Source organism: Stylophora pistillata, chromosome 9, assembly GCF_964205215.1.
Source record: "Stylophora pistillata chromosome 9, jaStyPist1.2, whole genome shotgun sequence".
NCBI classification, from domain to species: Eukaryota; Metazoa; Cnidaria; class Anthozoa; order Scleractinia; family Pocilloporidae; genus Stylophora; species Stylophora pistillata.
In genome coordinates this window covers 9922384-9933474 of record NC_142527.1, presented here as the reverse complement: position 1 = coordinate 9933474, position 11091 = coordinate 9922384, and the positions used below count along the sequence as shown (strand labels likewise).

General features: G+C 37.1%; 1 protein-coding gene and 1 pseudogene across 4 annotated transcripts; one reads left to right on the top strand and one right to left on the bottom strand.

Annotated features, from left to right (window-relative positions):
* Positions 1-63: 63 nt before the first annotated feature.
* On the bottom strand, positions 64-10826 carry LOC111333271 (uncharacterized). Of its 3 annotated transcripts, none has more exons than XR_015991444.1 (3): positions 10328-10826; positions 5320-5414; positions 497-635 (listed from the first exon to the last, which is right to left on the bottom strand). XR_015991444.1 is itself a non-coding variant. In XM_088732383.1 (3 exons), exons 1-3 carry the CDS (start codon positions 10041-10043, stop codon positions 590-592), a joined length of 186 nt encoding a protein of 61 aa, XP_088588509.1. In that variant the 5' UTR covers positions 10044-10285; the 3' UTR covers positions 497-589. The 3 variants fall into 3 exon arrangements, 2 of the variants coding, with proteins under 2 accessions (XP_022794549.2, XP_088588509.1); XM_088732383.1 differs by lacking the exon at positions 10328-10826 and adding an exon at positions 9999-10285; XM_022938814.2 differs by lacking the exons at positions 5320-5414; positions 10328-10826 and adding an exon at positions 1991-2176 and having other exon boundaries at positions 64-635.
* On the top strand, positions 2172-4133 carry LOC111346921 (uncharacterized; annotated as a pseudogene). Its single transcript, XR_015991443.1, has 2 exons — positions 2172-2755; positions 3265-4133. The product of XR_015991443.1 is annotated as an uncharacterized LOC111346921 (transcript).
* Positions 10827-11091: the final 265 nt, after the last annotated feature.

Genomic DNA, 11091 nt, shown 5'->3' with positions numbered 1-11091 from the left:
TTCGAAAAGTCTCGAGTTTTCCTTTTCCCTACTTTTGTTGCCTTTTACTTAAATCTATAGACATTTCAATTTCCTCTTTCGTTTATTTTTCAAGGCATCGCTTCCATCACTAAAAGTTTGCGCGCGAAGTTTTTCGCGCGGTCGGCCACAGTTGATCCCATCGCGCACGACCGACGTTTGACCGCAGTAATGTAACCGCACACATTTGCACAGCCACGGAACGTGTACGTAAAGTTATCCTAAAAGACAAATACAAAACCACAACAAAAGACACAGTCGATACCTAGGTCAAGCGAGGTCTTAAAACAGTCAACCCATCAGAACAACAAGCACTGAAAATATGAATAGTATGGTACCGCTGACCATCCGCGTGGTAGATTTGTTGCAATAGTCTCCAGTGCAGCAATGCACCTGACAGGTGTCATCACCACGAGCCTTGCACGGATGTGCATCACATGCACTTGCACTCTGGCAACCCCGCTGGTAGGTTTCTTGTATATGCCTGGAAGCCTTGATGTGCGCCTTAGCGCATCTGTTGAGCCCAAACTCTCTACCACACTGCACACGTCTCTTGTTCTCATCACAGTCTTTAAACGAGACTCGACTTTTGCAAAAGTAGCATTTGATATCTTCCCCTACAGGAGAAATGAATGTGAACAATTTATTTCATGTATTTCATCACGGCTCAGAGTAGAGGTGAAGGGTCGGAAATCAGCTGGTATAATTTAACTACGTCTCACCAATTTTGTCATTTCAATTCTATTTACCAAATAACTATATTTATCGTAAATGTCAAATCTGTAATTCCATCCCTTTCTAGAAAGGCCACTTCATTTGTCCCGGCGAACGGTTAATAAATTGAATCTTTGTTTATAGGTCCACAATAAGCATTTTTAACGAAAATAATTTTTCGGCAGGTGTTACAACGGGAAACGTAACTCTTTTTCATAATTTGGCAACATAATGTAAATTTAACTTCGCGCGCTTTTATGCATTATTACATATAAATATTATTTTTACCCCAAAGCATGGTTGATAACCATAGTTATTTTTGGAGTGTAAATGCCAATTAGTGGTGACAAGATATGTCAACATTAACTTAGCAAATTTCATTCTAGATTCTTTTTTCCCTTGTTGAAAAAAATATGAAAATGGCTTTACTCCTAACGAAATCTATGCAACAACAAAAACATTAACACCGTGTCCTACTCAGTGATAAAGGAGATGTCGCACGAAGCTTAGTTTCGATCAGAACGCAAGTAAATTTAATGAGAGAAATTCTTCACTTTCGAGTGATAAGCGATACTTCAACGCATTAAATGGTTTTAGAGGTCCAGTGCAATTTTAAACAAACTTTTCGTTGCACGCCAAACCGCCATTCTACTAAGGAAGGCTGGCCTCACTGAAAACGGTTTTTTCTTTGTACTGAAAGCACATTCCCATATGTAACAATTCGACCGAAATTTGAGAAGCGAATTTATCCGGTAGGTTAGCACCGTCGGACTGTCTTAGGCCCAGTTCAGACGCCGAACTTTTCATGAGCCGAACTCAATTTGAATTTGGACCGACCCAAATTATAGAAAGTACGTCTGCTGATTCAAACGCCGTTCTTTTTGGCCGTTCCGAATTTAGTTCAAGTAAAAACAGTCAAACTGCTTGCAAAATACATTATAACAATTTATGCATTAAGATCGGCAAATGAAAAGTGCGGCGCCTGTATTAAAGCCGTTCCAAAGGCGTTCTAAAGGCGAAATTCTCGGCCAAGCCATGCGGGAAGAACGGGTGAGCCGTTCCAAATTGAAATAGCCGTTCTAAATTGATTCGGACGCCGATCTTTTAAGGAATTAGGTTCGGCTCATGAAAAGATCGGCGTCTGAACTGGGCCTAAGACAGTCCGACAGTGCTCACCTGCCGGATAAATTCGCTTCTCAAATTTCGGTCGAATTGTTACATAACATTAAGAATTACACTTCACAACCAAGACACTTACCGGCTGTAGAAGCAAGAGAGGTAACCGTCTCCATAAGCAAAAATATCAAGAGAAGTTTCATAGCGGTAGTTTGTATTCCTGTTAATTTTTAATACAGCAAAAGGGTCCTTTCGATATACTTGGACGCGCGCTCCTGAGAACTAGAAACGAGTATGTAATCGAGGCTTAGAATACACTGAGTCTTATGGCTGCCAGCTCTGGTGCAGGGACTTTTAGCACTAAATCGGTACCTTGGCTAAAAGAATACTTAAAACAACGAGGCATTCAAAGCTCAGGAAAGCGTAAGGCTGAACTAATAGAACTTTGTGTAAAAAGTGAGGAGATAAAAGTCCCGAAAATCTCAGAAGAGGAAGAGCCAGTCGATCCAGCAATTTCAATGAAAGAGCAACTGAAAACTACTGATGAAGGGTACTTGACCAATCCGTTGAACAAGGAAAATCAGGCTTTTGATAAATGGACCCAAAATTTTTCAAACGTATCAGACTTTAGATTTCCTGATCATTTCAATTATCTTGTGGGAAAGGATCCCGGATATAACGCCGAAAGCCTAAAAAGTTACAAATCTCTTTTGGGATACAAGTTGTACTTCGATGGACACGTAGAAGACCTTCGTTATCATCCGCCACAACCTAGTACCAGTAGTTACAGTTATTTTGTGAACTGAAAGGTCCAAGACTGGTGATGGGTCTGCAACATATAAGGTTTTTTTTTTATTTTAAAGAAGGATGGAAGTGTACATTCAGCCTACTGCCCATGCAAAGGAGGGTATGTATTTTCATTCACAACTTTTACTTCTGAAGTAAGATAACTGTAATTAGCCATAAGAAGTGTAATGAGCCAGAAGTTTGAAATACATACGAGCTACAAAGCTAAAGAGAGAGCTCAATGTTTGCAAGATGATAGTAATGTTACGCTACAATCAGCTGATGAATTGCAGATAAAAAAATAACATCTAAGTCGATTAAATATCCATTATGTTGATATGAAACAACAAAAATATGCTATGTATTAAATGCTTTAATTAAAAAAAAACACCTAGCTAAATGAAAAAATAGAAATTAGACTTGTGTGGTAATATACCACTACTAATTTTCAGAGAAAAACAATTAAAGCTATTGGCTGCATTTACAGTGCACCAAAAGCTTCACTCAGCTAAAGCATAAATATACAAAAGAAACAAGCAGAGGACTAAAACACACTTGCTCTTCTGATCATTTTATTTGTCTGAGAGTATTATGTGATAAATATTAGTCACATTGGTCTCCTTTTGATAGGGCAGATGGAGGTTGCCACCATATAGCTGCAGCACTGTTTGATCTGGAAGCAAGCATAAGATTTAATGATCTCCAGTCATGTACATCAGGACAGTGCATGTGGAAAAAGAAAGGAAAGAGAAATGAGAGAAGTTTGCCCATTCAGGACTTATAAACAAGTTGTGGTGGCTATGGTGTAACAGTAAAGGACTCCATAAAGCCAAGGGATTTTAATCCACTTTGTATTCCTTCTGACCCAACTGTATTAGAACAACAGTTCAAAACTGGGTTGCTGGAAACATTCCCAAGCTCTTCTGCTCTGCCTTTTTTGCATTTAGCTGAAGAACCAGGGCAAACAGAGGAAGAAATCAGGGATTTGATAAGCAATGATTTAAATGTCAGTAAGCATGAAAGTGTTCAAAGTGTTAATGTTTACTCAGTGAATGAATATGCCAATGTGTTTGTTTCTGTTAATAGTGAAAAAGTAACACATACAGTTTCTAAAGAATTAGCAATTGAATTCCTTGAGTCTATTACATTTAATGAGGAGCAAGCAGAAATGATTATCAAAAAGACTGTGAATCAATCCCAGTCCCAATTTTGGTTTGATCAAAGGGCAGGAAGAATTACAACTTCCTCATTTTACACTGTGTGCCACCTCAGAGAGAGCACAGACAGGAGAAACACTGTTAAGCATCTTATGATTTACTGTCCAATTGCTGAAGATGCACTGCCACAACAGTTAACATGGGGCCATGAAAAAGAGAAGAAAGCACTAGATCTCTAAATTAAAAAACAAAAGAAAAATCATGACAAGTTGTCAATAAAAAACAGTGGACTCATAATAAACACACTATGGCCCTTCCTGGGAGCCAGTCCTGATGGTGTAAGGATTTGTGAGTGGTGTTAGAAGAAGTTAATTGAGGTTCTTCCAAACCCTTCTAGAACTGTTCTGAAGGGTAACAGAAAAACGAAAGATCTGGACGATTCGTGGAACTGTTCAAGCAGTTCGCCACAGAACAAAAGTTCACCATAACTTCGGAAAATAATTGTAACTTTTACATTACAGGCACTACACCTGTCTCTGTTTTTAATTATTCCCGCACGCTGTCCTCTAAGCCTCGCTTACATGTTCGTTTCTAGATCTCAGGAGCGCGCGTCCAATTATATCAAAAGGATCCTAGACGCGGGTACATCACAACGAAAGGCAGCACCCACAGAGCTAGAGGTCAATGAATACCTTAACTACCGCTAATGTGGATGATAAAGGCACAAATTAAAGTCGCGTCCTTCAAGTAAAAAATCATTTCATACAACTATATTTACATAAATTCCACTGTCGAAAAGTTGTCAAAATCACGATGCAGTCGTGGAATAACCAGAAGAGTTTGTATCGTTCGAATTCCGTCACGTTCTGTATGATTCAAGGGTACCGAGCCAAGACAACAGAATTGTTATGAAGTTCTTAGGATGTCAAAGATAATAAATGAAATATCAAAATAAACGCGACAGGTAGCCCCAGGGAGAGTGGGGTGCTACCTGCATAATATAGGCAATGAAGGTGTTTGCCACCCCAACCCTGGAGTGGGTATGGCTTTTGAACCGTTTTCGTCTGGATAAAGGGTTAAGATTTCGAGGAACATGGTGTTAAATCCCGTGTGTAGACACGTCTGTATTGTAACTGTAATTTGAATAATTTGCACAGAACATCCTTATTATCTTCAGAATAGTAGCACTACTACTCAGCGAAACCACCTCAATTTTTAGTTAGCTGTTTAAACCAGTAAATTATGTAGATCCGATGATAAAGTTTTTTCAGTTCTTGCCGTACGTGACAGTACAAAAGACGATAAACATCCAAAATAATTTTACAGTGGCATCCACCGACGCATAATTGACATAAAAACTTTCTCCCAGAAATATCTCAAAACGCGTGATCTGCACAGCATGTTAGATTTGAAAAAAAATTTTCTCTTTGAAAAGGGAGCATTTTACTGTTTCAGTCAGCGACCTATGCCGATAAAGGACATAAGGGCTGATAACTTTGCGAGGCGAGCAAGCTGCGAAACACGATACCTTGAGTTATTCAACAGAATGATGGAATGGTGAACGGTGGATCGGCGGATCGGCGGAATGGCGGAGTGTCTCGGGGTGCAGAATGACGGAATATCCTAAAATTAAAGTTACAAAAGAAGGAATTACAACAAAATAAAAAATTTCATTTTTATTATTATCTATATTTGCTTTAGTAAACAAACTAAAGTTTTGTCGGTAGTAAATCTAGATAGTCGTGTAACGGTATTTTAATCTTTGTGACACTATTCTGCGTTCAATTTAAAGACAGTGCGTGCAAATAACATTTATTGCCGCCTTGATTCCTTCGACTAGTTGGGCAGAATAAGGAAATTATTGGTTTGTTTGTTGAAATCTTAGCTCAAAAGAAGGAGTTTTAAACGGTTCTAAATGCGAAAACGTAATCGCATTTGAAGTATTTTCAGTTCTGTAACCAATATGATTAGCTATTTTTTTCCGACAAATCTGCTCAAGTTGTGTGATGTGGCATAATAATCAATTAATTCTGAGATTACTAACGGATACTCAGTTTCTAGAGTTCTCACCGAAGCGTTTGATCATGACCCTTACGCATTTCTTTAAACTTTACAATATTCGGAATTGCGAAAGAAATTGATGTTCGTCATCATCGTAATGGCCTCAGCTTCTGTATTCCGCGATCTGTCCTCTGACATTTCTGGAATAAAAGATGTGATCTATCTCGAGCTTTCCGAGAAAGTGAAACCGAATAGTGCTGCTGTAAACAGATGAAGTATAGGAAGGTTAAATAGGAATTTGAAAGAGGGATCATATTTGACATGTTTGAAAATATAAAAGTCCCTTTGTGTGGCGCCTGTGAAGAATGTCATGAGCAAGCATGTTGAAATATTGATTACGAAGCATCATGTTTTTGAACCCGTCGCGTCACATGTTTGCATGAACAAGATTTTTTTTCAAAACTAGGAGCCACTGAGGTTATTGCAATTTCCAAGTTCTTTGCTTTACTTAGCTAGACATAAAGGTCAAGATTCTTTCCTGTTCCATCCATGATGAACAGAAGAATTAACTTTGTCACCTCGATTCTCCTCGAAATTATTTCTTTGTCGTCCTTTTAATTTTCGTTGCAGCGCATGCATCATAAACTACTTCAAAAGCCGAAAAAAAAAAAACCGACTATGATTTGTTCATTTCATTCATTCATTCTTTTATTCACACTTATTCTACTAAAAATACAACAACGAGAAAGAGAAAAAGTAGAAAAAAAAAAAAAAAAGAAAAAAGAAGAGAGTTCTAACTATACATGAATTTACACAAAGCAGTGGAAAGATGTGTAGTAGCCAAAGGAGCCAAGCTTTCCAGTTGGCCACTACCACAGAGCAGTTACGGATGGGTGAAAGTTAAATACACTTAAGGAGATAGCACATATACTAAATAGTTAAAATAGTAAAATAAAGGTCTATGATAGGTTAAAGTTGTTCAAGATGTCTGCCTGCCAAGTAGGAAGAGTTTATATTCTTTTTTAAAGCTTTTGGCAGGGAGACACTTTATTTTAATAGGTATCGTTTGCCAGATCAGTGATGCCACCACACTAAATCTTGCTAGACCATAATTGGTTCTAGAGAATGATCTGCACAAGTTTTGATTAGTGGCATACCTAGTAGAGTAATTATGGACAGCTGAAGCTGGTTGGGCTAGATCATAGAGGACTGGAGGTATATTCTTTTTTTGATATTGAATTTTATGCACAAGAGAGCCAATTTTTAACTTAAAAATATTCTCTAATCTTAAGATTTCTAATAGTGTGAAATATGGTGTAAAACTTTCTCTTTTGCTAGCAAAGAAGATGCTGTGGATACCATTGTTTTGACTTATTTTGATTTTATTTAACCTGGTTTGGTATGCAGTTCCCCAGCACATCAATCCATATGTTTGATATGGATATATGAGAGTATAGTACAGTTGTTTGAGTGTACTCACAGGTAAATAATGTCTAAGCTTAAATAGAATTTTGATGTTTTTTGTTATTTTATTGTTTATGTGCTGGAGCTGAGCATCCCATTTTAAATGTTCATCAATAAAAACCCCCAAACATTTTATCAGAGATATTTGTTCTATATTGCAAGCTGTTATTAGATTGATATTTGTTCTCCTTTTAAGTGAAGTAATAATCATATAATTAGTCTTCTTGAAATTAATTGACAGCATATTTGCTGCACAGTATTTTAAGACCTTTCTAAGTTCTTCATCAATAACTGATTGGAGCTGCTCAGGGTCTTTTGAAGAATAAAACATATTTGTATCATCTGCAAAAATCCTAAAAGTTAATTTCTCTGAAGACCTAGGCAAATATACAACAGAAACAGCAATGGACCTAGTGTGGAGCCTTGAGGTACACCGTATGTAATAGTTTTCAGGCTAGATTCTGTACTACCAACTTTGACATATTGCTTATGATTAGTTATATAGCTCGAAAACCATATATGGGGGACTCCTCGGATCCCACATTTGTATAATTTTCCTAAGAGAATATGATGGTTAATTGTGTCAAAGGCCTTAGAAAAGTCTAAGAATATACCACATGTAATTTGTTGACTGTCAATCGCTGACTTTAAGTTCTCTACAGTTTCGAGAATTGCATATTCCGTGGAATATCCCTTTCGAAAGCCAAATTGATAGTTAAAAAGTAGACATTCTTTTTCTAAATAGGACACAAGCTGGTCATATACTAGTCTTTCCAGTACTTCAATGAAGGGAGAAATAACTGCTATTGGTCTATAATTACCTAACTCAGATACATTACTGCTTTTAAATATTGGGGTTACTTTTGATATCTTAAAGGCTTCAGGAAACTCCCCTGATGATATTGACTCATTGTAGATCTCAGTGAAGGGTGCAGAGAGCTGTTCAGCTGCAAGTTTGATAAGCTTATTAGGAACAGTGAGTGATGCTTTATTTTCTTTTAGCCCAGCAAACAATGTAAACACTTGTGCTAGAGTTACTGGAGCAAGGTAGAAGCTGTTTGATGGTGTAGATTCTATGTATTGCAAAGGGTCTGTATGATCAGGTTTAATTTTCTGTGCTTAAGTTGGCCCAATGTTGACAAAGAAATTATTGAATAATTCAGCAATGTCCTTTTCTTGTGAATAAGTCCTGTTACTATGAGTAATTTTTGTAGGGAGAGTTTGACCTCTAGTTTTCCTTTTAACAAGAGTACCGATAAGTTTCCAGGTTTGTTTAAGATTATCATTGTACTTTGAGAATTGCATGCTATAATAGTCTGTCTTACTTTTATTCTTAAGATGTGAAAGAATAGCTGCATAATGTTTATATTCCCTTTTTTTTTTGGATTCATTGCTTAAGTAATGTGTACGGTACATTTTCTGTTTCCTTTTACTGATTTTAAAATAGCCTTAGTGAACCATGACTTATTAAGTTGCTTTCATTTGCTTCGGCTAGCCAGCCTGATAGGCGCGTGTTTGTCAACAATTTCATTCAGGATATTGTCTCCCTTAGCTTCTCATTTAAATTATTTTGGGGATTAAGGATTTCGTGCCAAGCAATCTGATTTATATCATCCAAGTATAGGTCTTTCTTAAATTTAGAATAGTCTTGAAAATATATTTTATTATCATTGTTCCGTGTGGGCTGGGTTTTACCTATGCAAAAAATGGGGAGATGGTTAAATCAACTGTCAGGATTCCTGCTGTAAGATTTTTAAAACAATTTGTATAATTTATATATGGTCAATGAGTGTTGCTGTATGATCAGTAAGCCTGGTAGGTTTAGTAATGATTGGTAAGATGTTGTTGGCATAGAGCATATCTAAGAATTCTTCAGTTTGGACATGTTCATTAAATTTCAGGAGATTTATATTCATATCTCCAAAGATGTAAATTTCATGCCTATTGGAATTAATTGATTTGATTATATCATTCAGTTGGTTGCAAAACTGTTCTAGATCACAAGTAGGATGCTTGTAGATACAGCCTATTATAATCTTCTTTTTACCTTTGCCAGCCTCAATTTCTGCCCAGCACGATTCATTACTAGTGTTATATCAAATTTAATATCAGGCCCAGGTACTGCTTTAAGATTATAAGCGATATACAGAGCGGCTCCACCCGCCTTTGTTGGAGAGTCTGTGTGAAATAAATTATAGCCGTTGATATTTACATTACTAACAGAATTCTCACCCAATTTGGTTTCTGTAATTCCAAGAATATCCACTTTGGTATCAATGGAGTATAATAGTTCTTCCAATAAGTTTAGGTTTCTAGAAAGACTTCTGATATTGCAGTGAAGAATTGAAAAATATTTGGCGTCTGTTTTAGCTAGCACTTTATTAAAATTGCAGACTGAATAATATTCTGAGCAAGGGGTATTTGACATTGTTAGAATTACATATGATAATTTATGCTGTTCATGAATTATCTATGACACGTGATCTACCGTTTCTGTATTAGTTCTGTTCGGTTCTATCCCCGTTTTTGGTTCATGTTCGTTTATTCCGCACTTTATAACTTACCTCAGAATAAATCAAGTCTTTTAACAAACATTAAATCTGGGTCGCATTCGTCGAATTTATTTGGATTAGGGAGGAGATCGTTGAAGTCAAGATCATCATGGCGCCGATCCGGCCAGCTACCAACCATAGCATAAAATTCTCTATCAGTTAACCCATGAAATAGTAAAGAACTACTTACGTTTTCTTGATAATTAGCCATGTCTAGATCCATAATAGTATACATTTATAGAGGTCGTTAAATTGAGCCATAGTTCATCAAGCTGATCGAGGAATTCTTCGAATTCCTCATGTGTCACAAAACATTTCGTAATTGAGCTCTCCGTTTTCTTCAGCATTATTTTACCGTTAGCCGTCCAGATAAACCACAGGTGGCCCAAGTTCTGTCACGGGCTCTTTCACAGTGAATAATTAAAGAGTTTGTATAGTGGTTTATACGTTTAGTTGGACTTGCTTTTGAGCTCCGTAAATATAAAGTTGTGTGAAATAATCAAAGAAATAAAGTCTTACCTTCGTAGAGAGTAGTCTGTGTTGTTCTCCTCGCGATTTGAGCGTTTTGATGTGTTTCAGCTTGACGCCCTAAATTACCGTGCATAAAATACGGGAAGGTCGGAAACTTCTGTTGACACATGCTCACCAAAATCGCTCGAAAACAACACTTAAATACTTTCCCTCGAATCAAAACTCGGCAGCACGAAAGCTAAATAGTTTCCCTTTAAGTTCACCGAAAAAAATCCCACAAAACTCGGTTTGTCGAGCAACCAATCCAGCGAGAATTTCAAATTAACGGCCGTTCGGAATTCTTCTAATGCGTGGAAGGAATTTCTTGTGCAGCTGAGAGACCGTTAATGCGCGGTCAACCTGGAACCTAGTCAAATCTCTCTCAACGGGTCCTCCCCATAGTCTTCTAATACCAACTCTTCACACATACTAAGGTACCCCGGGTAAACTCATCGACTTGACTAGATCGTCGATACTGTCCATCTTCACTGTTTTCAATGGATTTTTACAAATATCCTCTTACCCGTTAGATTTGATTGACGAATCTACAATATAACTGAACAAGCGTGCCACATGATTAGCAGTTAATGAACCATTTCCTAATCATTATTAACCTCCCTCTAAGATTTTTCTCTCCTCGAACATATCTTTGATGGATTAAAGAGAACTAAATCCCTTGATTTTCAAAGTCGTTCCTTTCATATAGACTTCATTTAAATTTAAATTTCTGTTTACTTTGCCTAATTGCCGTCTAAACCACTTAGTGTTTGCTT

Excerpts from the sequence above, each read along its gene's own strand:
- LOC111333271 (XM_022938814.2), bottom strand. The coding sequence starts at position 2,051 with ATGAAACTTCTCTTGATATTTTTGCTTATGGAGACGGTTACCTCTCTT. Across the intron at positions 636-1,990 it reads CTCTCTTGCTTCTACAGCCG|GGGAAGATATCAAATGCTAC; the intron begins GTAAGTGTCTTG and ends TTTCTCCTGTAG.